This window comes from Aspergillus homomorphus (assembly GCF_003184865.1).
Source record: "Aspergillus homomorphus CBS 101889 unplaced genomic scaffold BO97scaffold_42, whole genome shotgun sequence".
NCBI classification, from domain to species: Eukaryota; Fungi; Ascomycota; class Eurotiomycetes; order Eurotiales; family Aspergillaceae; genus Aspergillus; species Aspergillus homomorphus.
The window spans coordinates 160,828-183,605 of NW_020291928.1; the positions used below are offsets into that span (position 1 = coordinate 160,828).

General features: G+C 51.1%; 10 protein-coding genes across 10 annotated transcripts; 6 read left to right on the plus strand and 4 right to left on the minus strand.

The window, feature by feature from the left end:
- Positions 1-180: 180 nt before the first annotated feature.
- Positions 181-1,302, minus strand: pre1 (proteasome core particle subunit beta 4). The gene is made up of 5 exons (XM_025694124.1): positions 1,198-1,302; positions 983-1,140; positions 662-911; positions 480-603; positions 181-419 (listed from the first exon to the last, which is right to left on the minus strand). Coding segments are annotated over exons 1-5 (612 nt in total). The 5' UTR covers positions 1,200-1,302; the 3' UTR covers positions 181-341.
- A 179-nt stretch (positions 1,303-1,481) lies between these two features.
- On the plus strand, positions 1,482-3,744 carry BO97DRAFT_375671 (ribosomal RNA-processing protein RRP9). The gene is made up of 2 exons (XM_025692996.1): positions 1,482-1,925; positions 1,982-3,744. Exons 1-2 carry the CDS (start codon positions 1,554-1,556, stop codon positions 3,476-3,478), a joined length of 1,869 nt encoding a protein of 622 aa, XP_025548140.1. The 5' UTR covers positions 1,482-1,553; the 3' UTR covers positions 3,479-3,744.
- A 626-nt stretch (positions 3,745-4,370) lies between these two features.
- On the minus strand, positions 4,371-6,555 carry BO97DRAFT_375673 (uncharacterized protein). Its single transcript, XM_025692997.1, has 4 exons — positions 6,146-6,555; positions 5,970-6,089; positions 5,819-5,911; positions 4,371-5,754 (listed from the first exon to the last, which is right to left on the minus strand). Exons 1-4 carry the CDS (start codon positions 6,236-6,238, stop codon positions 4,687-4,689), a joined length of 1,374 nt encoding a protein of 457 aa, XP_025548141.1. The 5' UTR covers positions 6,239-6,555; the 3' UTR covers positions 4,371-4,686.
- Positions 6,556-7,418: 863 nt separating this feature from the next.
- Positions 7,419-9,002, minus strand: BO97DRAFT_459648 (uncharacterized protein; the record flags this gene model as incomplete). The annotated part of the gene is made up of 3 exons (XM_025699290.1): positions 7,419-8,180; positions 8,233-8,596; positions 8,647-9,002. 3 exons carry the CDS (start codon positions 9,000-9,002, stop codon positions 7,737-7,739), a joined length of 1,164 nt encoding a protein of 387 aa, XP_025548142.1. The 3' UTR covers positions 7,419-7,736.
- A 1,345-nt stretch (positions 9,003-10,347) lies between these two features.
- On the plus strand, positions 10,348-10,763 carry BO97DRAFT_191653 (uncharacterized protein). The gene is made up of 2 exons (XM_025690467.1): positions 10,348-10,374; positions 10,446-10,763. The coding sequence occupies exon 2, from the start codon at positions 10,548-10,550 to the stop codon at positions 10,728-10,730; it is 183 nt and encodes a 60-aa protein (XP_025548143.1). The 5' UTR covers positions 10,348-10,374; positions 10,446-10,547; the 3' UTR covers positions 10,731-10,763.
- A 133-nt stretch (positions 10,764-10,896) lies between these two features.
- On the plus strand, positions 10,897-12,354 carry BO97DRAFT_397261 (coiled-coil-helix-coiled-coil-helix domain-containing protein). The gene is made up of 4 exons (XM_025694125.1): positions 10,897-11,157; positions 11,422-11,529; positions 11,711-11,738; positions 11,874-12,354. Exons 1-4 carry the CDS (start codon positions 11,048-11,050, stop codon positions 11,898-11,900), a joined length of 273 nt encoding a protein of 90 aa, XP_025548144.1. The 5' UTR covers positions 10,897-11,047; the 3' UTR covers positions 11,901-12,354.
- A 430-nt stretch (positions 12,355-12,784) lies between these two features.
- BO97DRAFT_480309 (MDM20/NAA25 family protein) lies at positions 12,785-16,386 on the plus strand. The gene is made up of 8 exons (XM_025700740.1): positions 12,785-13,055; positions 13,186-13,461; positions 13,533-13,709; positions 13,824-14,164; positions 14,226-14,505; positions 14,558-15,317; positions 15,375-15,487; positions 15,536-16,386. Exons 1-8 carry the CDS (start codon positions 12,918-12,920, stop codon positions 16,286-16,288), a joined length of 2,838 nt encoding a protein of 945 aa, XP_025548145.1. The 5' UTR covers positions 12,785-12,917; the 3' UTR covers positions 16,289-16,386.
- A 670-nt stretch (positions 16,387-17,056) lies between these two features.
- On the plus strand, positions 17,057-18,814 carry BO97DRAFT_191732 (uncharacterized protein). The gene is made up of 6 exons (XM_025690468.1): positions 17,057-17,337; positions 17,406-17,425; positions 17,496-17,600; positions 17,667-18,049; positions 18,157-18,252; positions 18,352-18,814. The coding sequence occupies exons 1-6, from the start codon at positions 17,151-17,153 to the stop codon at positions 18,806-18,808; spliced, it is 1,248 nt and encodes a 415-aa protein (XP_025548146.1). The 5' UTR covers positions 17,057-17,150; the 3' UTR covers positions 18,809-18,814.
- A 321-nt stretch (positions 18,815-19,135) lies between these two features.
- Positions 19,136-20,283, plus strand: BO97DRAFT_408052 (60S ribosomal eL36 domain-containing protein). The gene is made up of 2 exons (XM_025695766.1): positions 19,136-19,235; positions 19,617-20,283. The coding sequence occupies exons 1-2, from the start codon at positions 19,188-19,190 to the stop codon at positions 19,947-19,949; spliced, it is 381 nt and encodes a 126-aa protein (XP_025548147.1). The 5' UTR covers positions 19,136-19,187; the 3' UTR covers positions 19,950-20,283.
- Positions 20,284-20,861: 578 nt separating this feature from the next.
- On the minus strand, positions 20,862-22,738 carry BO97DRAFT_445819 (putative UBX domain protein). The gene is made up of 2 exons (XM_025698588.1): positions 22,396-22,738; positions 20,862-22,326 (listed from the first exon to the last, which is right to left on the minus strand). The coding sequence occupies exons 1-2, from the start codon at positions 22,530-22,532 to the stop codon at positions 20,916-20,918; spliced, it is 1,548 nt and encodes a 515-aa protein (XP_025548148.1). The 5' UTR covers positions 22,533-22,738; the 3' UTR covers positions 20,862-20,915.
- Positions 22,739-22,778: the final 40 nt, after the last annotated feature.

Below are 22,778 nucleotides of genomic sequence, written 5' to 3' on the forward strand. Positions count from 1 at the left end.
AGGAAGCATGCGGCGTTGCGGGATTGAAACTGCGAAGACGCGATAGGAACCGGTCGATGCAAACATGTCAAACAGCGTCATACGGCGATGGATTACAGCATCATCGATCGATCTCCGTGGAGTAGCACCGTCAACAATCAGATGAGAGCTGGTTACATTACGCGATGAAGGCTCTAATTTCGCATAGTCATTGCTATTAATCTCTACCTTGGCGTAATCATGGGCAAGACTAAGTTCCGGTCAAAGTCATGGGAAATATCCTGCCATGCTAACCGATCCTCTCAGAAAACCAAGTCCCGTAAACCGAAAACATAAGACAATCATTGGTATGATACAACACATTAGGCACTCTTGACGATCCTGTTATTATCAAAGTCCAACTCGCGCACACCATCCTTGGTTATCACCTTGACAAGGACCTGGAGGTTGTCAGTAAATCGTAGTCAAATCGCGATTGGAGAAAATGTCCTGTCACATACCCCCTTGTAATCAATCGGTAGCCTGCGCTTCAGCTCGTCCGTGCACATTTCCAGTAGCTTGAGACCTTCATCGAGGGAGATGTCGGGGTGGTGGTGTTTGTCAAGAGTGGATAAGCAGTAGTATCTGAGAATCTTAGCACGGGGTCTCGGCGATGGGTGACCGGTTTTTTGTGTGAACTTACTGGGCATAGCCGTGAGCCGCGTAAGGTACAGAAGCCACGGAAGCCAGGTAGTCTATCCAGTATAGATGAGGCTTCTGAGTGATGGGGTCCATTCCGCCCAGCAGAAGGTTGACTGTGTAAGGATTCCGGGATCTCAAACTCCGTGCCAGCTCGCCTCGGACAAAACTGGCAACTGCATTCGGACCCAGCTCGGTATCGTTTCGCATGGTGTATAACTGGATGTTGGCTTGAATATACTCGGCGAATTGCACTAGTGAATTGGACTGTTAGTTGAATGGGCGGACTTCAAGGTCTCTTGCTAGCTAGCCCGTGGAAACTCACCAGTGTCTCCCGCCTCACCGGAGAAGGCGATCAGGTTGTGCTTGTTCAGCTGTTTTGTCTTATCATCTTCGGCTTTGATAATGGTGGGACCTCGCATGGTAGCTTTGGAGGCCGCCAGAATGACGAAGTCCTTGCCAGTGATGCCGAGTAGTACCTCCCTGTAAGTACATGTTAGCCGACAGAGAATCTCTCAATGAGCGAGAGATAGAGCATACATCTTGACGTTCTCTGTTTGGAAAGGTAGCGGAATAAGGAAATGAAAGAGAAGAGGATGTATAGATGTGGGGAGAGGAAGATGATGATTAGGACCTCGTCGCTGGCCGCGCGGAGCTTTGACTGCCTGGAGCTGCGGCTACGAGAGCCCGGCTGCCTGAGGCCGGAGCTGCCTTGCTCAGTCAGCATTTAGGCGTTACATTGATGCGCTTTCCGCCTGCACAGACCACCGGCAGAAAAAAAGTGAGCAAGCGAGTATCTCCGTTCGGATCGGGGTGTCGATGTTCATTTGTTCACGTGTGATCTCTCTGATTTTACGTCCCCCGGTCGCTGGAGATTTAGCCAATTACCCTGGGAAATGTCTTCTTTCTTCACAGTGCCCGCTTCCCAGCGGAAAAGAAAGAGAGACGATCGCGCCGCAGCCCCCGCGTCCAAGAAACGAGGCGTTGATGGAAATGGAGAAGCAACAGGAAGAAGTGGCAGCAAACGGAGGGATCAGGATGAAGAATCGATTTCGGGAAGTGACTTAGATGAGGACAATCTCAGCGTGGCCTCTGGCGTATCAGACGACAGCGCATCGGAATCCGACGAAGGAGAGACCGCCGCCGACCGAAGATTAAAGCTTGCGGAGCGTTACCTGGAAAATGTCCGAGACGAAGTGGACGATATTGGCTTCGATGCCGCTGAGATTGATCGCGATTTGATCGCAGAGAGATTGAAGGAGGATGTGGTACGTATTACCATTTTGTCTACAAGGCGCTCGATAGGGCTGACACTCCGGGGCAGGACGAGTTCAAAGGACGCATCTATCGCCAGATTGCATCGGACCTAGCATTTTCGAAAGCGCCGCATTCCTTCTTCAGAGCAGACACACAATCAACTACGTCGATTGCAGCTCATGCACCCTACGTCTACACTGTGTCGAAGGATCGGACCTTGATCAAATGGGAGCTTGCCGCACCTACCTCCGCAAACGCCTTGCCTTCGATAAATGGAGATTCCAAGCGCCGTCCTCGTCCACAGCGAAAGAAGCCGAAGCAAGTGAAGTATGTCCGGGGCTTGCGGAAGGTTGCTGAAACTGGCGAGGAGCACGGTCACAACAAAAGCATCCTGTCTGTTGCCGTATCACCGTCCGGAAAGTTTGTGGCTACTGGCGGAGAAGACAATAAATTGATCGTTTGGGATGCTGAAACCTTGACTCCTTTGAAAACCTTCACACATCACCGCGATTCTATCAGCAGTCTTGCCTTTGCCCGCCACATCTCCACCATGAGTTCCGGAGAACAGTTGTTTACTGGCTCAAATGATCGGACCATCAAAACCTGGTCTCTGAGTACTGCTGGACACGCCTACGTTGAGACGCTTTTCGGCCACCAAGATCATGTCTCTGGTGTTGCCGCCATGACAATCGATCAGTGTATCAGTGTCGGAGCACGCGACCGCACAGCTAGATTATGGAAGGTCATTGAGGAATCCCAGCTGATTTTCCGCGGCGGGTCTAAGAGCGCCTCATACCAAGAAAACAACATTGACTGCGTGGCACCTCTCCCCCCAAACCACTTCGTCACCGGCTCGGACTCGGGCTCTATCTCACTCTGGTCCGTTCACAAGAAGAAGCCCCTGCATACGATCCCTCTCGCCCACGGCCTCGATCCCCTCCCACCCTTGGATGAACTTTCCGCAGAAGTCGATCAAGCCACTGCTGCCTCGAATTCCCGCCATCTCCGCCGCATGCCTCGCTGGATTACTGCCCTGGCTACAGTCCCTGGCACAGACATCGTGCTTAGCGGTAGCTGGGATGGATTTATCCGCGCATGGAAGATCTCTAGCGACAAGCGGAAGATTATTCCCTTGGGCGCTGTAGGAGGCGCATCCAAAACGCCTTTAGCACCAGATACACCTTCCGAGCAACTGAGACAAACGCTTGCATTCGACACGCCCACGGGCTCAGACCGCATGGATGTTGAAGGCGCACCGGCCCAGCTGACTGCAAGCGCCTCCGACGACGAAGAACCCCTCGTCAAGGGCGTCATCAACGGCATCGCCGTCTTTGAGCGCCGTGTAGAAACCGCCAAACCCGGCCAGGTGCCAACAGAGTCCAAGTCCAAGTCGAAATCCGAACCCGAAGTTCGCGGCCTGTGCATCGTCGCAGCCGTAGGCAAGGAGCACCGCCTAGGACGCTGGAAGTGTTTCGCCAACAACTTCCACGAAGGCACCTCGGCTGACGGCCGCAACGGCGCCGTCGTATTTGAAGTCCCGTTCATCGGCGATAAGCTCAACTGAGCAAGACAAACAGACAAAAACAAGGCAACCCCGAATGAAATCATTGTGAGGCGGCGTATGTGTATCCTATTCTTTTCTTCCATGTGTATTCTATTCCCGGGCCTCGTGGTCTTTGCATATCATTTTCTCTCCCCTTGGTTTTGAAAAGTTTACCTTGTGCATCCGGAAGATTTCCTTTGCTCTTGACTTGTTTCGCATTTCTTTTCTCTTTGCTCCCAACGTGCCGCGGCGTTGCCGAAATGTGTATATATCAGGTTCGTGAATGGACAAAATACTTGTACTCGTACTTCGATTCGCGTTCAAGGCAAACAGTAGGCGGGGGAGTGGGCATGTTCCCCGGCCAGCAGCGTGCGATACGATCATTGGGTTAGCGGCAAATCGCCGACTGCGACTAGCGGGACCTCAAGCCGGCGCTAAGGGCGGCGCCTATGCTAGAGTGGGATTGGCATTGCTTGCTTATTGGACTCATTTACAGTATGACTTGGGGAATGGGGAGAGAGGCATCTAGAGCCCTGAATTCTAGATCCCTATCTACGATGGGCGCATGCTGGGTATTATCCTTGGGCGAGCATTATCAGACATTTTGTTTTGTTGACACGATTACACATGCCTAATTGAAGTCTCCAGAAGCTCGGTTCATGTATCTTTCAACGATGGGGAAAAGAGATAGACACGAAACCATCGTTGAGTCCATATAGACCCAAATATAGGCCAGCGTTACAGGATATCTCAGTAGTGATCTAGAAGAAAGTGGCAACATGCCGATACAGACTCATTCCTTGCAGCAGAAGCAATGCGTTATAGAGTGCAATCCTCATCAAGGATTAGCCCCTAGTATCGAATTAGAAGCAAACGTGATTCTTCGAAACGGACCAGCTATAGCAAAGCAAGAGCCTAAGATTTTTTGGTAATACATGCCCTAATAAAATCCATGGTCATCCTATTTTCGCCGAGTTCTCATGCCTATCAAAGGTGAAAAAAAGATAAGGACAGCCGTTACAAAAAAGAATTTGGGGGTATTTGGAGTTCGAAGCATTCGCCACTGGGAAGTACCCCTGAAGGAAGAAAAGCGCCTTGTGTGGCGCGTTCACGGCTCTGGGTATAGCGTAGACAGTGACAGTCATGGAAGAAGTCGTTAACGTTTGGTTCGCGGCCAGCACTCAGAATTAAAGCCATCTAGCCATAGTATCGATTCCCACGGAGGTGGGCTAGCAATTTCCTCGTTCTCTTCTATTCCTCCTCATAGGTCTCACGGGGCCTTCATCGTCAGAGGAGGAGGTGATGTATATCACGTTCCCGTCTGAATTAGCGGGCGGATGTTGGGTACGGCGAGTGTCTCCAGATGCCGTTCTAGAGGTTGCATTAGTCGGACGAGACGCCCTCGTTGACCGCTCTGTTTCGGGAGAGCTCGAGGGCACGCGATATGTCGGTAGTCGATTACGCCGGCTACCATTGACAGCAGGCCTGATGGGCTCGTCATCATCATCTTCCGAGTCTTCCGAGTTATCCAAATCTTCCGAATTCTCGTCTTCTCCGCTACTACCATCTTCGCTTCCATCCAGCATCTCGTCGAGTGAGGCGCTATCACGGGCCGCAGATCGCGTTATTGAATACTCGTGATGCCCAACGACTGTGGACCGATCAGATTCGGAGTAGTCACCATGCTGATGCTCTGGGTCATCATCATCAATGAATGAATCCATATCCGCATCGTCTTCATCATCCATTTCACTGTCATCGATTCCCGAGGAAGGGCCTGCAGGCCATCCGCCAGGTCGAATTCCTTGCAATGCCCGATAATGGGGGTCATGCCGGTTGATTATATCGCGCAGATTTGCCGGTAAAGGATTTTGGAGTGTTCCATATAGCTCATCCCAGCCATAATTATCCTCATCGTCATAATCGTCGAAGTCCTCGATGTCATCCATAATGAGCATGTCGTCCGTCCCTTCGATGTCGCTATAATAGGTACCTGTTGCCGAGAGATCATCTTCTTCATAACGTTGATAACCGCACTGTAAACACTCGTCTTCCTCCAACTCCCATGCACAGTTAGGACAACGCAGTACATCATCGTCGTAATCCATGATGGGTGCACTGGCTTTCGCTTTATTGAATGTTCCTCGAAACAGCCCCCCTTCCCTGGGATGGGTATTCTGTCTGTCCTTCTCTAATCGTTCTGCTTCCTCACGTTGGTGGCGCTGGTGCTCGTTTGTGGTCTCACCCTTGTCGAGTAACTCAGGTTGGGTGGTGAACATATGCACGACCGCTCTGACCTTCAAGATGTTAGCTTGTGTCTATGTCGCCCTCAATAAGTAATCCTCAGTTCAGGCGACTCACCAGGTAAGCAGGTGCAGGCTGCGCCTTCACTGGAGCTCGACAGTCTGGGCATGTTTTATTGTGTCGCCCACCGACAAACCATGACGTTAGGCACTGCACCACAATGTCAGATGTCGTTCGAGTAAGTAGCTCACGGAAGATGGCGACCAACACTATAACAGAACGTATGCCCGCAAGCCAAAGTATAGGGTTCGTACAGCGGCCGGATGCAAACGCCGCATTGTATGAGGGACCGAATACTGTCAACGTGGCCTTGTAACGTTTGAAAAAGCTACAAACATATATGTTAACATCCTAGTAGATTAAAAGTGTTGGGGAGTTGCTCACCCCGGACGCGTTGTCTCCGGTGTTTATCGCGGGCGCATTTGTGTTATCGGCACCATTGTCTGAGACGGCACCAGCGGCAGCAGTTTGGGCCATTTTTCGTTTCCTTGCCTTTGTATAGCCGTTAAATGCGCGAATGAAAGATGTCTGAGAAAGTGATCGAAGTGCGCGAAGCTCTCACAGGTCGAATTTATGAGGAAGAAGGCCCAGTTTGTGTAGGAAGGGGTGACGGTCAAGTATGGACTCTTTCAGGTACGCGAGAAGATCGCCGACATTACTGGGAGGAGGGAGGCAGATAGCCAACTATGGCAGGAAGAAACCGCCACTGAGCTATTCAAGTTGAAGAGATGACAGGACCAGATCAGTTGTTGTGAGAGGGTTCTGAGCTGAGCGATATGCAGCTCTTAAAAGAGAACAATGAGAAGAGAGGAGAGAGAAGAGAACCTTAGAGAAGCAAAACTCGGCATGATTGGGAGGCCGGCAGATTGGGGGAGTATTTTCTGCCTGAGGAACGGTTCATATTCACTCCCGGTCGGGGGTTCCGCACGCAAACTAAACAAACATCGCGCCTTCTCTCTCTTTTCATGACAGCCTTCGCGAACTATGGAACGGGCGGACTCGAAGTTGCAACAACCCAATGAAGTGAAGCATCCAACAATTGAACGTATCGCCGCGGGCTCGCTGACAGCTTTCTGCTTGGGAGTATTCAGCTGAATCTCGGGCGTTAGCATCATTTTGCCGCCAGCTACTCCGTACTTTCTCCTGTGACGGGGAACTCGTCGCGGGAATTCTTCTCTCCCCATGGACAAGATGCCTCGCGGTATACAAAGACCTGAGCGTTCTCTCTACTTCCAGGACAGCAGTCAAAATACATCTCACTCGGCGAAAAGCATAGAGGTCATTTACTAAAGGTCTCATCTTAGCTTGAGCACTCTGGAAGGTCGGACATGAATTCCATCTTTCATCCGCTCGACCACTACGAATCATCTATCCAGCCAGTTCTGCTACGCCAGCTCAGAGGGCGGTGTTAGACCGTCGGCTTTATGCTACAATATCCTCAGATGAGCTCGACATTAGTGGGACCGGCGACTCGCCTGAACGTTAAGCGTATCGACTTGTCGCCTAAGCAGTCAGGCTGGTTGGCTGATTTCAAGTAGCGCTTAGAATCAAAGAGCGCTGGTTCTGCATGTCAAGAAACTACATTCGCAACCATTGCTAGGTCAACCCTGGACACGGCAGCTCTAGCCAGACCATCGCTATAACGAGGCGCCTGGTGTGAACAACACATGCAAAACTCACTTCAGTCTGGATTTGACGAACATGAAGACTATCAAACAAGAATATCAGTGCTACCTCTCTAAACGCTTCCTACTCCAAGTAAAGAGAAAAGAACGCCCGATTTTCCAACGCGACGAAACTCCCACAGCATCTGGAAATAACTAATTCGAAATAGTAAATCTGGCCCAGTCGCGACCCTTCGCTTGATACATCGAAAGCACCCTGTGAGAAAATGCAGATTGGCCCTTGCGCGAAAAGGAGAATTACAAGAATGCTTTGACAAATCAATGAAACCAAGTAGATGTCCGGTCCATACCTATTCCACTGCAGCAAAACCTCGTTTCTTAGAACGCCGCAGTTTGAGCTCTTCCGAAACAAGGTGGCTGTCATCAACAACACCTTTAACGACTTTATCATCCTCAACAATCTCCTTGTCCATGTGCTCCAAGAACGCGATCTGGTCCCTGATGAACTGCTTCAGAAGGCGGGTATCAAAGGGCCTAGTCGCTCTCTTCTGGTCGCGCATGAACCGGTTGGCATCTCGCAGGCGCTCTTCCAGGATCTCAAAGCGATACTCTGCAAACTGGTGGTATAGGTCACCAAGTTTGGAGACTGGACGGACTGTGGTGAGCACAGTGTCATCTTTGATGGCTGAAGCGCGTGGACGAAAAGAAGTGACCATAGAGATGCGCTCCGTTGTTCCCAGAGCACGAAGCGCTTGATGCTCGATATAACGTCCCTGGAGAATGACGGCAGATCCCTAGCATAATCTGTTAGCCTCCTGACACTTAAAGTAAGCACTTCAGACTTACCATTTGTGGTCCTCGGACCTTGACTACTTCGCCATTGCCCTTTCTCAGAGCTGTCTCGCCGCCGATCATGTTCGTGCAATCGGAAAGCATGGTCACGCAGACAAAGGGGTAACTGTCCGTATGCCAGTCCACGATCGGATCTTCATCCTCCCAAGGGCATCCTGCAACGCCTTCATCTGCCTGCCGCGTCGCCTTCTCCATGACCGCCTTGATGGCTTCATTCTTCTCCTCTTCACTGTGAACAGATATGTTGACGTGGCCAATCTCGAAATCCATTGCAGGCACGAGATCTACACCAGCGATCTTGGAAATTATAGCCAGCGTGGCTGGGTTTCTCCAAGCATCATAGATGAACGGTGCGCATCTACGCAATTATGTGAGTAGTGCTCTGAGTATTATGACTAGGGTGCTCACTCTGCCGCATATCCTCGCAGTTGGCATTGGGCGAGCTCACTGGAATACTTGTGCTTCATGAATACTTCGTCGCTCAGAACCTCTGCCCGCATTTGCTGAATAGCTTCGGCAGAAAATAATGGGAACGGCTCAGAGACTCCCACGGGGGAAACACCTCGACTGTCCGAATAGCCGAGCTCTTTCATGCTGTACACTTTGGAAGGAGCGGTGTGAGCCAGATGCTTGGAAGGTTCAAAGGCAGGTTTTCCTGATATCGAAGTTGACTTCTGTCCTTGGCTAACTCCCGTCTCTTTGGGTTGGATAGGCCCTGCCAGAATTGGCGCTGGTATCATGGTAGAGGTCTCCGCAGACGCCATTGCTCTAAGATGCGAGTTTCGCAAATCAGTATCAGCTATTGCACACTTGAAACACAACTGCAGCGAGGACATACTTTTATGTGTCGGGTATAAGTTTGGATCAGACAAGATATGAGATAGAACTGGATGGTCGAGTCAAAACAGCGAGGTATGCAAAGCTGCACTTCTTGAAGAAGATGATTGAGGTAGGCTGGATGGACTTCAGAGGCCGTTATTTATATTCATGTCAGAAGTAAGTGGCACACCCCAACCTGGCTATCCTGAGCTCGCTGGATGGTTGTGACGATACTGTATGTGCAAAACAAATGGCTTCTAGGCACCACCTGCGAGCGGAATGCATCGCACCATACAGAGGCACCAATATGCTATCCCAAGTAAGATTGCCGTGTGATTGTCTTTCATCATCTGCAGTCGCAATACCCATTACACGCTTGCTACGCTTATGTCGCTCGATCAATGTGAGATTGCAAGGGAGGATTTCGAGAATATTTCAGTCTAAGGAAACTATTCCCATGTTGGGTTTGGCACAAAAAGCGAATTCTCCACCCATACTATCTTTCTGCGGCAAGCAGGTATCTCATCAATTGGGCCGAATTCTTTCCTCATGGAACGGGATGTGGAACTTGAGAACCAGACTGAACGACTCATAATTTCTCTATGCGCTCTGTGACCAGGCCACTAGCGCAACAGAGCATGGTCATTAACCTTTTAGGAAGTCCGGACCAGGCCCATGCAGACATCCCCAAGGTCATCAAGTCTCTTGCATCACAAAGTGGGCCTGACACCAAGGCTTTCCTTGCGGCTATGGAACCTGGACCCGAATTCTGATGAGCGATCACTGCGATCGGTCGGGCATCAAAGGACCTATAGGAGCTGGTGACAGTCGCCAGTGGGGGATGGAAGGGAGAAAATCCGAAGCTTCTATGCCAAGACTAGCTGGTGGAAGGACTTTTTGACTCGATTTGGGAGTAGATGTCGTGGCTGGTAAGCTATCAGATCAGATGCATGCATGGAGTGGCTGGCTACCGTGCTGCTTCCGATAACACAAACCCCTCTCTTGCCCCTACGCTAGCTCTGACAAACGTTCTGTCGCCCTTGCGTTGTTCACCCAACCTGCATGAATTATATTCTCAACCTCGAATATCTCGTATTCCAACCCCCGTCGGCTGTCGCTCCCACCATACGGCAAGACACGCCTAGACTCGATTAAACCGTTTGATGTTAATCTGCCTGGTGGCCAGCCCCACTTGATATCCGAGCCTCCAGGCTCTATGACACGACTGCCTGGATGGGATCCTTTTCTCTTACAACATACTCTCTTCATTTGAATACGTATCCAGTTGACTCTGACCCGGAGAGACAAACCCTGACTGTGAGCATTTATCTAAGGCCATTTTCTTCAAGGGTTGACCACCAATGAGCTCCTTAGACAAGCCCGACTAGGAGGAGGGCAAAAGCCAAAGTTAGGGTACAAGTGATACAGACTCAAACTCAAGCAAGCCTGTCTCATCAAGTTGACCGGGAGGAAGGGCTCAAAAGGCGCACATGATCATAGCTAGATTAAGGAGGGGTAAAGGTGCCTGTCCTGTGATGTTTGTCACCTTGGTTGACGAGCTTATCCATCGGCAGATATGCATCAGTCCAATACATGCTGCGCTCCTTTCAGCGACTCAATCAGGCTGGAAAGAGTTGCAAGAGGTTGATCATCAGTCATTGTGGGTAGTATAGTAGTTTAGTTGACATAGTTTGAATACCTCCAGGCTTCTCCGTACATCGGCCCATCAGGGCCTCGGAAGAATGACTAAGATTTAGTAGGGGCCCCTGACGGTTTCCCCACGCCAAGAACGGCGGGTCCAGCATTTTCCGCCTGCCAATTGATTGATCACTCACTTGTCCTCCGCATAGCATACTCTCTCTACTACCACCTGATACCAGCCAGGTACTTAGCATACCATATAGCCATTGTCGGCACTGCATCACTCTTTAGGTGTCTTATTGACTGGCCTTTTCTCATCGAGTTCCTTCAAATAATCACTACGCCAACAATGGCCTCCTCTTCAGAGCAGCAACAGCAAGCCGCATCGACGCCATCCCCAGCCCCCTCAGACTCGGTCCAATCCAACTCTTGGGAGCGAGTGGAGCGGAAATTCTCCAAGTAGGTTTTCCCCTCTATTTCTGGGATGGATTGAAGCTCTTTTCTCGGCATGCCTCTCTCCGATGTCATGTATCAGGCTGTTTCTAAATGTTTTGTTTGCCTGGCAACTCGGACCCCATTTATGTAGTTTGTATCCCAGACGGGAACGGGCAACAAACTCCGGCCGTTGTTATCGGTCACTACCTTGCTTACACTGTTCTACTCGAAACTCTGAAACTCGGTGTGGATGTTATGGTGTTGCTCTCAGTACTGACTAGACAATAGCAAATCTGCAAGTGAATACTTCGATCCATGCCAGGACTTCGCGGATAGGAGTCTGAAATGCATGAAACGCAATGCTTTCGATAGGGAGATGTGTCATGACTACTTTCAGTATGTACTTCAGGCCCTTGCAATTCATCTGATCATCCTCCACACACTCGAAAATTGTAATGCGCTTGCTGCAGTCTTATCGAAAGCGCGGGTAGTCAAGTGTTGCACTCTGTACCTGGTGGCCTTTGTCACATTTGTGGTCATCTTCTGCTAGTAGATCATGTGCTGACGGACGCATCAGGGCTTATCGTGACTGTAAAAAGCAATGGGTGAGTGATACCTGCTAAATCCAAGTGGCCACCTCCCCAATTTAGCTCACCTGCCGAATGCCCTTCCCGGGGCTTTGGACATTGCTGGGAAGGATTTCCTGCCGTTTACGTCCTTGCTGACTCTTATCTACACAGTTGACGCAGAAGAAAAGGGCTTCCTAGTCTAGTACGCAGGCAAGAAACGGCAGCCTACCCCTTGAGCTGCCATGAACCCTTGTCCCTTTTTTGTTCCACGATGTCATGAAGTCTCCAAAGCCAGCATCGGACTGTGCCGCAAGCCATTATGTATCGAGATTGTATCGAGACTGTCGAGGTCCTGGTGCACGATATGCTATGGTACCAGAAGCTGGCTTTGTTTGGGGCAAGCAGGGATTGTCGACCATATTCGTATGGGGGCATTCCTTGTTCGATATTAAGCCAAAGAACAATGGAAGCCCGGGGTGAAAAATGACTCCTTCACGGTGGGCCGGTTTTTCAGACAGGCGTTACGCTTCACTTAAATGTTTTAGTCTTCTATCTCCTCTCTTCGACTCCGGCTTCATGTGTACTACTTGCATCTGATCTATTTACTACTGGAATGAGCGACTTTCTATTTTGTCGCTTACAATAACACAATTATGATGCTTTGCCACACGCCGTACAAAGCAAAATACTCGCGAAGGGAATATGGCCAGCGAACTTGCCAGTGCCATCTTCCGATTACTTGAAATAAGTTATATATCTTCTGCGGGGCTTCAGTACTAGTATGGATGTTCGAAAATTCAACCCCACCCAACCAGTCATTTTATCAGTACAATAGACCTGTAATCCAAGTATTCTGTCTATCGAGTATAGTTCACCTGAATTATCGAGTGGTATCACATTTCCGATCTTCTAATAGCTCTCAGGCTATGGAAGTCTGCGTCATCGCTTAACAGAAGGCAGGGGCAGGCCACATGCCGCCGTCACCGCCTTCCGAATGAGCTTCCCCGCCCACCAAAATCAGCAGAAAGACGATAAAGATGGATGGAGCAACTCGAACAATTTCCCCTCATTTTCGTTGCAAATCCACTCTTTCGCACACCGTGTGCTGTGCTGGTTCGCGCAGCATACGCTCTACTGATACTTACACAGTAGGCTTTGTTGAGACGAGTTTCTTGCCCTACTCTTCGACCACTGTCATTCCCCGATCCTGTCACCATGTCTTCTACCAATGACGCCGTCTTCTATCGGCGGAACAAGCAGATCCAGGATGCCATTGACGGACAAAACCTGAAGCAAGCCCTGCAATTGATTGAGAAGCGTATCAAGAAAGGCGAAGATACACCGTTCCTCAAGGTGAGCAAATGCGTCAGCGATTTGTGTCAAATTGTTCACTTCGATCCGAGCGACGTCCTCGGCCGCGTTGAATGGATTCCATTCCGATATGGTTGTTCCTTTGCTAATCGATGTGACTCGTGACAAAAAGGCATGGAAGGCGTATGTCCTTTACCGGCATGCCGACGAAACCCATCGCAACCGCGGGATCGCCGAGACCCTCGAATTGTGTAAAGCCGAGCCTCCTACAACGGATCTGGAGACTCTCGACATCCTCCACGAGACACTGGAGAAGCTTAGCGACCATGAGGGGACTTTGAGGAGCCTTTGGGAGAGGGCGTCAAAGGCTAGTCCCAAGGACGTGGACATTCAGATGCGGTGGTTCGAGTATGCTTTCGAAGGTGACGATTGGAAGTCGGCGCAAAAGGTGCGCTATCTCCCAGTATCGTTTGCCAGCAGAGCAGTGACGCTAATCGGGATTACTGGGTCGGTATCTAGGCTGCTATGTCTCTCCAGAGCAACTTTCCCAAGACCAGGAAGTACTATTTCTGGGCTATCTTCCTCTGCTACCTGATCTCCGTTGATGCTTGTGCCTCGGAGGCTGAACGTAAACTTTTTGGAACCCTAGCCTATCGCATGATCTCCAAAGCGGCCGAGAGCGTTCCCCAAGATCCGGTATGTTACGATTGTCTTCCTCTACGTTATGCCACCTGCTATTCAGGTAGCCTTCCTATGCGTTGTTACATATCTGTCAGGACATTATGGTGATGTTTGAAATCGTACAAACAGAAGGAATTGCTGAGCCCTCCCAGAGCTATTCAATCGGCCGAGGAGCTATTGTTGCTTGTTAAGATCTTCGAATCTCAGGAGCGCCATGCAGAAATCGTCAAGATCCTCGACAGTGACAGTTTGGGGTTGAACTCGCGTGTCGTGCAGAATGATTGGTCATTTATTGGAGTGAAGCTGTCCAGTCTCGAAAAGGCTCAGATGTGGACAGAAGGTCTGGAATATGCAAAGAGCCTGCTCGCGATCCCAAGCAACGAGGAAGAAACGAAGGCCCTTCAAGAACGCGATGACTGGGCGGTTTGGCACTTGCTCCTCACCTCAACTCAGCAGATCAACTCTCCAGAGTAAGCACGCAACATGCATTTTAAGCAATGGTGAGACTGGCCGGCTAACTGGTTGCTTAAGGACTACTACCGCAACGCAAGACTTCATCCGCGATTTTGTGGCGTCTGTGCCCAAGTCTCGCAATGCGCACTTGGCTCGGCTTGACATGGTGCACTGGAGTTTCCAATCTGATAGCTCAAAGGCCGAGGAATTGGTTGCCGCCTGTAAACAGTACTTCGATCTCAACAAGCACAAGCTGTACTGTTTTGGTGACCTGCGGACCTATGTGGCCTCGCTCGATCAAGCTTCCAAGACCGATGTTGTGATTTATACGTTGGAAGGACAGAACGAGAAGACTGATGTAAGTTGTTCGCGATTACACGTTGAGCTGGTAAACTCATCTATCAAAACAGGGAGTTTCTGCGAAGGGCGTCGCGAAGATCAACGCGCTCAAACTTGAGTATTGTTTCTGTCTTTCGGCCAACGAGGAGAACGTGTCTAAGCCCCAGGTTGAAGATTTCGTCGTGCGTTGTCTGCAGGTCTATCGTGAGGTCCAGCGCCCCGCAAAAAGCTCGGCTCCTACCACTATTGAAAGCCAGCCGAGCGATGACTTATGTATCCTAGCGGCCATGAGCCTGATGCGCTTCAGCGAACCGCGCACCTCTGATACTGACCAACAAATCTCGGACACCGTTCTCATTCGCGCAGCAGCAATCCTGGAACGCCTCCTTGTCGACTCCCCGCACAACTACCAGGCTCTACTGCTTATTGTTAGGATCTATTTGCGCCTGGGTGCAGGATCCCTTGCACTGAGCAGCTTCAGTAAACTTTCAGTGAAGCAGCTGCAGTTCGAAACCGTTGCACACAATCTCTTCACCCGTCTGGCAACAATTCACCCACACTCCGCCCCACCAGTCGAGGGAGCCGAATATAAAGACTTCAACCCACAGTCCGCTTTCGTGCAGGCCCTGAACTTCTTTCGGTCAGCAGATCTCACATCTACCAGACATCGCACTAGAGGCCTAGACTACGGCAGCTATGTGAATATAGAAGGTACCATCGAGTTGCAAAAGCGTCTGAAGCAGAGCATCTGCCGCAGAATGTGGGCGCTAGACGTCATGCGCATACAGAGACTGGCTGGTGGAGATCCCATGGGCCGATTCGAAGAAATGGGTAAGTAACGTTCTTATACCTACTATACTCACATACTCACAGAGCCGCACTGTATAGCTAGAGATGAGTCGCCCTTAATCGACCAACGTGTCTTTGATGCATTCATGAACTGTGAAGCACCCGGCAAGCCTACATTCGAGGAGCGTATGCGCTTGGGGCCTCTGCCTAGTGTAAGTCTGTCTTCTCCGACGATGCATCATGATGACTAACAGATTCAGAACGGTTGGATCAAATCCATGAAGGCGACGAACCAACTTTTCAGAACTCTCAAGTCCCTGGCGAGCCAAAAGCCAGTGACCATTGAGCCCCAGCTCCCAAGCCTCGAGGGCATCCTGGGGGACAATGCGAAATCGGAGTTGACCCCGTCGGAAACTGAAAGCGCTAAAACGAACCTTAGCCTTTTGACGCTTGCCTTGTCCTTGAGCGGTTCTAAAGCTGTCACTGCTGATCAGTTAGACGCATGTCTTGCTCAGGTTGAATCATGGCTAGACTCTAGGGCCCAAGAACTCGATGAGGGTGATGCGAAGGTATCGCCGGTCATTTCGAAAACAGCGCTTTTTCTTACGCCGGAAACACCCATTGCACCGACATGGAAATACTTCCATGATCAGTACATGGCCCTAGAGTCACTGAAGGCTCTGTCTCTTTTCGCCACAGTGGCCACGAGGAAGGGATCCAAGAACGTCAAAATAAGTCGTGAAAGAGTCGACAAACTGGCTGAGAAGACACGCCAAGTCTTCCAGAGTATTAGGGCTAGCGGTCGTACCCTCAAGTCTCACGTCTCGGCTTCGGGTGGACTGGGCTCGTTGATCGACCTGGTCCTCGCTGGTACCGGCAACGGGCCGGAAGGCAGTAAGCTCTCCTCGGAGTTGGACAAGACATTTGACATGTCTCAACTGGAGGTCTTCTGCGGTGAGCTCATGGAGAGCTGGGAGGAAGGGCTGAACGGCCTACTTGCCGTGACTTTGTGAAAGCTCAATAGCCTCCAGTTCCTCCCGACGCAAGAATAGAACGGCAACCGCCGAACATTATTATATAGTGCTTCGTCGAACCTATCTCTACAGACAAGCTTAGTGATCAATCGGACATTATTCATGAACTGTCCATGTTCAAGTTGGTCTGATGTGCAACCTGGTCATATTCTTGCCTGCGAAATGCACACGGCCCCAGATCATCAGAGACAGCTGAAAGTCCCTTGGCATGTAAGACGGACCCAACCTAGACCACGAGGCTGAGTGGCGTGAATGTCGATCCGTTTCTGCAAGGGCGCCTACGCGTGTAGCAAAACGCACATCCTTCTATCCCTTGTTTCCGTTCCGATCCCGATCGACAGAGTACACGATCCTTCGCTCTCCTGTATTTTACTTGCCCTGCCGGGCTCGAGTCTTGTCTTTATATGACCCTAAAATATCTGATCCGTAGAAGTACGTCCAAGTACAAGGCAGGCAAATGGCCGAGAAACGTTGCACTGCCGTTGCATTTCGCGAAGCAAAAGGAATACAGGATGGAATGACGGGCAGTTCTTCTCCGATTCCATGTCTGTGCCACGCACACATTCCTTGTCAGGTGTGGTCTTCGCCTTGCGTCGCCGGCTCACGGCAGGTGGTTTTAGTGATGGTAAGTGGTGGTAAATCGGTTGTGTAACTCGATAGTCAGCCATTGTAGCAATTCGAAGCAAACCCGCATATATGTATCATCGAGTCAGCTATGGTTGACGATGCCCGATGTTATCTATATTTTGGGTCTTTTTTAGTTATGAACATAAGATGCTTCTAGGCCTTATTCCCAGCTCTAGTCATATCCTACTCGTTTCTCGTTCTTTTCTCCGGAACTATGGGCGATTCCAGCAACAATGCCTCCATTCCACCCCCTGGTTCTCTCCTGACATATGGCTATCGACACTCGCTACAGTCGTGGAATATACTCACCCAGACAGTATGTCTCACCGTCAGTACCTGCTGTGTTGGAATGCGTCTGTACTCGAAGATCTCCATCACGCGCGCTCCGGGATGGGAGGATTGTATGTACTGCGCTCCTTGCAACGTGAGCAGTCCACCGAGAAACTTACTGACTGTCACCGTCTGATAGTGACTTGTTTCCTGGCCTGGGTATGCAAGTTCGAGGCTGTCTGCCATGCTATATCTCGCGTTACTTGGTCGCTCATGATGACATGGCTAGCTTGGTTTGATCGGATATGCCGCCATCACCTTCGAGACCGATCGATACGGAAACGGCATGCATCAATGGGCTGTAGCTGCATCCGACCTGAAAGAGTTCTCCAAGGTCTGAAGTGTACCCGAATTTCAGTCTTTGCGCTTTAGCTGATGACAAGCGAGAGGGTGGGTGTAGCTGGCCAATGCATCCCAAGTCCTCTACGGCCCATTGATCTACATCACTAAACTATCCATCCTACTCTTATACCTACGCCTCTTCGCACCTTCAGCCCGGAACGTCCCTTTTTGGCTCATCCAAGCCCTGATCTGGCTGAACTTCCTCTTCTACCTGGCAGATACCATCGTAAAGATCTGCGAATGCAAACCACGCTCCAAGATCTGGGACAAAGACATCCCCGGGCAGTGCATCAACATCAACATCCCTATCCTAGTCACATCGATCGTGAACGTGGTCTCGGACTTTCTGATGCTTCTGCTGCCCATCGTTTGTGTCTGGCGCTTGCAGATGACCTGGTGGAAGAAGATGGGCCTTTCCGCTGTGTTCGCAGCTGGTATCTTGTACGTTAGACCCTCCACCTTCCATCCAAGTTGACTTTTCAGATCCTGCTAAAGCCAGATCGATCTGACCGGTCCGGGCCCTGACACACCTTATTAAAAAATTTTAGCGCGTGCATCTGCAGCGTGATGCGTCTTGTAGTCAGCGTCCAGAACCGCACCACGCTCGACCGAACGCACGACTGGTTTCCGGAGTTTCTATGGACGTAAGCGCTTCCTGTTTCCTGCCGGTTGCTTGTCTTCAACGATGACTACATTGCCGCATGTCCAAGCGATACTAATTCCACCGCGACATTCCAAACTAGCACCGCCGAAATCACGTCGGGAATCGTCGCTAGCTGCCTACCCGCCTTGCCGACCTTCTTCAGGCACTCCTCCCAGAAAGCCAGGGCTTGGGTCTCCAGCATCGGTACTGGGAGTGCATCGACGCAGGTGAAGGACCCCCTTGCTGCTGCTACTACCACCACCACCGACCGGAGACCAGGTCGTGCGCTGCGCATGCCGCGGCGACTCTGGAGGTCTGGACGCAGTTTCACGGGTACGGAGTCCGCCGCGGACAGTTACTGGGAGATGGGTGACGTTGCGGCGTATCGGGGTGTATGCTACACCACCACGGAAGCAATTGCCAATCGGAGCGTGTCAGATGGGATCAATAGTGTGGATGTCCAATGTCCTAGAGGGGCGGAGGAGCAAAGGCCTAGAACTGGGATCTTGAAGATTGTAGAAGTGGATATTGAGACGGGCCCTGAGACGGGGAGATGAGCTTCTAACTTTTCAGAATGCAAGCAGGTCATCTATTCTAAAGAATCTCTCAAGCAAGAGTTGAGGATGCAGACCACGCCTACAAAGCAATGAATCTAGTAGTAGTAATTTGGCTGGGGAAGGCAATGCCTTTTCTCCACCAACTAAACACCTGAGGCAGGAGCTGATAAGGATAAGAGATAAACGATAAGAGTCGAAGAAAGCATAACACGTGATATAACCACAAGAACCCTAAGCCCTACCCTCGCTACGCACTCCCGCAACGGCCAACCAAAAACTGGCAGACTCCATCGCGATTCCCATCCGCACCGGCGCACGTCGACTCGACAACCTCTCAGCAGCAATCAACGTCGTCGCCAACCGCAACACAACCGTCGTGATGGCTCAGGAACGCTCCGGAATCGTGGTCGGCCTCAACAAGGGTCACGTACGTTGTCCCCCTGTCTGATTTCTTTTTCCACGTCCTGCAACAAGAAGATTTGGTCCGGTCGAGTTCGATGAATTGTCGGGGGCTTGGAAATACACTAGAGGATGGTGGACTTTTGTGTCAAAGTGCAGGGTGAAATACTGTCGGAATGAGGGATTCTCTTGTCTGTCGAGAAGACCATCTTGAGGACGGGAAATATGGAAGTTTGAAAAGGATGGAGTTTTTTTTTTTCCGCATCGAACTCGACCCCGATTTCGACCGACTCGGCTGGATCAAATCGCGCTTCTTGCTTGTCGTCTTCATCTCCATGATTCGACTTGGAGATCTCAGTCACGAGGAAAAAAGGAACATCTTTACTGACCTGATGCTTCGGCCTAACAGAAGACCACCCCTCTTAACACCCCCAAGACCCGGGTCAGCCGTACCAAGGGCCAGTCTTCCCGCCGTACCGCTTTCGTTCGTGAGATCGCCCGCGAGGTTGTCGGTCTTGCCCCCTATGAGCGCCGCATCATCGAACTCCTGAGAAACACTCAGGACAAGCGCGCCCGTAAGCTCGCCAAGAAGAGGGTACGTTTTGCATTATCATCGGATCTATGGTTTGAAAGGAGAGGGGTTTGCGGGCAGTTCGCTCTGTTTCGGTCAGCGTCACGATTCGGTTTGCGCTCTTTTGATTACGCTTCGACGATCTCGCTCGATATCGATTGCTCTACTTGATGAACATCTTATCGCATCCGAAATCCGACATGTGACAACACCTTCCACGACTACTTGCACTCATCGAACCGCAGTGTCCGACAAAACACTCCACCGCGAACGACCAAGCCAACCAAACCAATCAACCGACCGAACAAGCGAACCCATCTCAAACACCCAACCTTTCAAACCACTACATCCCTCTCCCTATATCCCCCCGCGATCTGTAAATACTAACATCCATCTTCAATCCAGCTCGGTACCTTCGGCCGTGGCAAGAGAAAGGTTGAGGACATGCAGCGGGTCATCGCCGAGGCCCGTCGTGTTGGCGCTCACTAAACGTCTTTTTTCTCCCTCATTTTCCTTCTCCCGAAAAAAAATCCCCATCATGTGTTTCCCGATCTCTCTATCCCGATTAGCCAAGAATGAGATAACGAAAACATCATTCTTTTCTTTCTTGAAGAAGGAACCATAATGGAATATGAAAGAAAAAGATTAGTCAGTGACTTTGACAGCTGAGAGAAAACCACGACCACGCTTACTTTTCCAAATAATAAATACCCATACTTTTCGGCCACTTTGATTTTTACCGTTTTATTGTGCTTGTGTAGAGGTTGGACGATGTTGATAGAGTGTGGTGGATCGGTATGCTTTATCCTGAGATCGGTGGGTTGCAAGTGTCATGGTCTAGGCCTTGTGCTTGATTCAATATCTATCTCGACATCAGTCGTTGATGTGATGGGTGGTTTTCAAAATCTTAGCTATTACATCCAGCACGCTTCTTGATCTTCAGGGATAAGGAGAAGAGAGTTCTTCATGGCATCTGCACTTTCCGAGGCTGCCTAGATTGTTGCTCTCTATCTACGTAGGGTGGATTCTCGGCCAAACCTTGTAATCTGACCAATTTCATACAATCATGTGAAACATTTCATTCATTATCTAAAGTCGAACTTCCTTACATGATGGATATATCATGAATCATCTCTTTCATTTCTTGCCAGGCAACTTCAACCACTTGGGTATGCCGCCGGGTTTCCGCTTCTCCCCCGTCTTGCTCTCATTGCTGGTGGCCCCCAGTGTCCGGCTACGCACGTTTTCGGCGGTGTCCATCACCTCAGGGGGCTGCTCCACCTTGATCACCTGGGCCCGGGTCCGCAGCTCGGGCTTCAGAAGCTCGCGGCCCGCGTGAGCCGCCGGGGAAGCACTCTCGTCCCAGCTGAAGTTGACCAACACCCGGCCTGCCAAGCCCAGATCTCGGATCAGGAGCGTCTGCTCGGAGTCCGGAATCACCTCCTGGATTTTCCGGCCGCTTCCGCCGCCGCCGCCGCGCGAGCCAACGGATCCCAGTGGAAGGTATGTGATGGTGAATCTCTCGGCGCCGGCGAACGGCGCGGCGAGACAATTGCGCACGAAATCGTACAGCGCCCGCCCCGTGTCTTGCCGGCCGAACTTGGCGACGACTTGGCTCTGGTCGGGGAGACGGACCTTCACCTCTACCTCGGTCACGGCCGCCAACTTTTCCTGCTCGGCGGCGGCTTTGGCGGCGATCTCGGCGTCGGTGGGGAGTCGTTGCGGTCGCGAAGCGGCGTTGAGCCGTCGTTGGTGGGCTTGTGCGTGGTCTACTGATGGGATGTAGTCGGCTTCGTTGTAGGTGGTTTGTGCGGACTGAGGCGTGTCGCCGGATGGGGGAGAGAAGACCGTCACGGGCCGGGAGAAGCCAGCGGGGACTTCGGAGGGACCTGCGGATGTTATAGTAGATTGGGGTGCAGGAGGGGCGGGTTGTTCTGGCACCGACACGGCCGTGGACGTATTGGCAGATTCGGTCTCGGGCTCGGGGTCCCGCTGTTCGGGGATACCATTCTCGAGGGGCTTTTCTGTAGATGCAGGCAGCTCCTCTTGCTTTGGAACTATGTCCTCGGAGGACTGGAAGTATTCCTGGATCTTGACCATCGCTTCCTCTAATGGCTCTTCCGTTCGCCGGAAGCTGAGCCTCAGTAGCACGTTCCCGCTGTTGAAACCCAACTGTGCTAGCGACTTTTGAAAGTCTGTGAGAGAGGATAATTCCCTTTGTAGCACTTGAACCACCGGTGTTTCGTAGTATAGTCTACCTGCGCCCTCATTGCCACTTGGTACACCCCGGCCCGTCAGATTGCGGGTTGTAGCACCGCCCGCAACGCCCGCCTCGAATTTCCGCAAAATGAACCAGATCGTTGTTGTGCTCGGGAACTTGTCCATGAGACGTCCGTTGGGCGCCCCTCGTGCTTCCGATTCGGGGAGTTGTAACGCGACAGTGACGACAGACGGGGACCGGGACGACTGAACCAGCTCCAGCTTGGCACCGGAGGTGAGTCCCGATAGCCGGAAGACGAGCGACATGTCGAGCTCTTTACCTTTGTACCTTGACAAAGACGGTGTCAGATAAGTGCACTTTTTTATGGGAGAGGGGGATGCTACGGCGGGGTCTTACTTCAGCCCATGTTGACTGGGGTCTACACCAAGTTTGGTGCAGGCCTCTTGCAGGATGTCGGTCAGGTGCTTGCCCGGGGTAGTCTTGACCGTCGCCCTTCGCGCTGTTGAGTCTAGGACCACGACATGGGAGCTCATGGTGGGGTGAGAGGATGAAAAGTTGCGGGATGTGGCAGTTGGGGTAGAGAAAGAACAGCAAGCTGGGATAGACTGGAGGGTTTCCAGCAACCTGGAGATTGTCTGGAGAGCTCAGGCTAATAGCAAAGGACAACGGTAACCAACTAATTTGTACAAGGGAAGAAGAAGGGCCGAGGTTGACAGGACAGAGGTGAAGGTAAGAAGTGAGAGGGAGGGATGGAGTGCAGGCGTAGGCGTAGGCAGCGG

What these genes read in the sequence shown, in the direction of transcription:
- BO97DRAFT_375671 (XM_025692996.1), top strand. Translation starts at nt 1,554, where the DNA reads ATGTCTTCTTTCTTCACAGTGCCCGCTTCCCAGCGGAAAAGAAAGAGA. An exon ending in AGAGATTGAAGGAGGATGTG is followed by an intron (nt 1,926 to 1,981) that starts GTACGTATTACC and finishes ACTCCGGGGCAG; the next exon opens with GACGAGTTCAAAGGACGCAT.
- BO97DRAFT_480309 (XM_025700740.1), top strand. Translation starts at nt 12,918, where the DNA reads ATGTCTTCTACCAATGACGCCGTCTTCTATCGGCGGAACAAGCAGATC. An exon ending in ATTGGAAGTCGGCGCAAAAG is followed by an intron (nt 13,462 to 13,532) that starts GTGCGCTATCTC and finishes GTCGGTATCTAG; the next exon opens with GCTGCTATGTCTCTCCAGAG. An exon ending in CAGCAGATCAACTCTCCAGA is followed by an intron (nt 14,165 to 14,225) that starts GTAAGCACGCAA and finishes TGGTTGCTTAAG; the next exon opens with GACTACTACCGCAACGCAAG.
- BO97DRAFT_191653 (XM_025690467.1), top strand. Translation starts at nt 10,548, where the DNA reads ATGATCATAGCTAGATTAAGGAGGGGTAAAGGTGCCTGTCCTGTGATG.
- BO97DRAFT_191732 (XM_025690468.1), top strand. Translation starts at nt 17,151, where the DNA reads ATGGGCGATTCCAGCAACAATGCCTCCATTCCACCCCCTGGTTCTCTC. An exon ending in TGACTTGTTTCCTGGCCTGG is followed by an intron (nt 17,426 to 17,495) that starts GTATGCAAGTTC and finishes TGACATGGCTAG; the next exon opens with CTTGGTTTGATCGGATATGC. An exon ending in GTGTTCGCAGCTGGTATCTT is followed by an intron (nt 18,050 to 18,156) that starts GTACGTTAGACC and finishes AAAAAATTTTAG; the next exon opens with CGCGTGCATCTGCAGCGTGA.
- pre1 (XM_025694124.1), bottom strand. An exon ending in GCGGCTCACGGCTATGCCCA is followed by an intron (nt 604 to 661) that starts GTAAGTTCACAC and finishes TAAGATTCTCAG; the next exon opens with ATACTACTGCTTATCCACTC. An exon ending in TACCGATTGATTACAAGGGG is followed by an intron (nt 420 to 479) that starts GTATGTGACAGG and finishes GACAACCTCCAG; the next exon opens with GTCCTTGTCAAGGTGATAAC.
- BO97DRAFT_375673 (XM_025692997.1), bottom strand. Translation starts at nt 6,238, where the DNA reads ATGGCCCAAACTGCTGCCGCTGGTGCCGTCTCAGACAATGGTGCCGAT. An exon ending in CCGGAGACAACGCGTCCGGG is followed by an intron (nt 6,090 to 6,145) that starts GTGAGCAACTCC and finishes ATATGTTTGTAG; the next exon opens with CTTTTTCAAACGTTACAAGG. An exon ending in GGCATACGTTCTGTTATAGT is followed by an intron (nt 5,912 to 5,969) that starts GTTGGTCGCCAT and finishes ATTGTGGTGCAG; the next exon opens with TGCCTAACGTCATGGTTTGT.
- BO97DRAFT_445819 (XM_025698588.1), bottom strand. Translation starts at nt 22,532, where the DNA reads ATGAGCTCCCATGTCGTGGTCCTAGACTCAACAGCGCGAAGGGCGACG. An exon ending in CCCAGTCAACATGGGCTGAA is followed by an intron (nt 22,327 to 22,395) that starts GTAAGACCCCGC and finishes GTCTTTGTCAAG; the next exon opens with GTACAAAGGTAAAGAGCTCG.
- BO97DRAFT_397261 (XM_025694125.1), top strand. Translation starts at nt 11,048, where the DNA reads ATGGCCTCCTCTTCAGAGCAGCAACAGCAAGCCGCATCGACGCCATCC. An exon ending in GTGGAGCGGAAATTCTCCAA is followed by an intron (nt 11,158 to 11,421) that starts GTAGGTTTTCCC and finishes ACTAGACAATAG; the next exon opens with CAAATCTGCAAGTGAATACT. An exon ending in ATGTGTCATGACTACTTTCA is followed by an intron (nt 11,530 to 11,710) that starts GTATGTACTTCA and finishes CGGACGCATCAG; the next exon opens with GGCTTATCGTGACTGTAAAA.
- BO97DRAFT_408052 (XM_025695766.1), top strand. Translation starts at nt 19,188, where the DNA reads ATGGCTCAGGAACGCTCCGGAATCGTGGTCGGCCTCAACAAGGGTCAC. An exon ending in TCGGCCTCAACAAGGGTCAC is followed by an intron (nt 19,236 to 19,616) that starts GTACGTTGTCCC and finishes TCGGCCTAACAG; the next exon opens with AAGACCACCCCTCTTAACAC.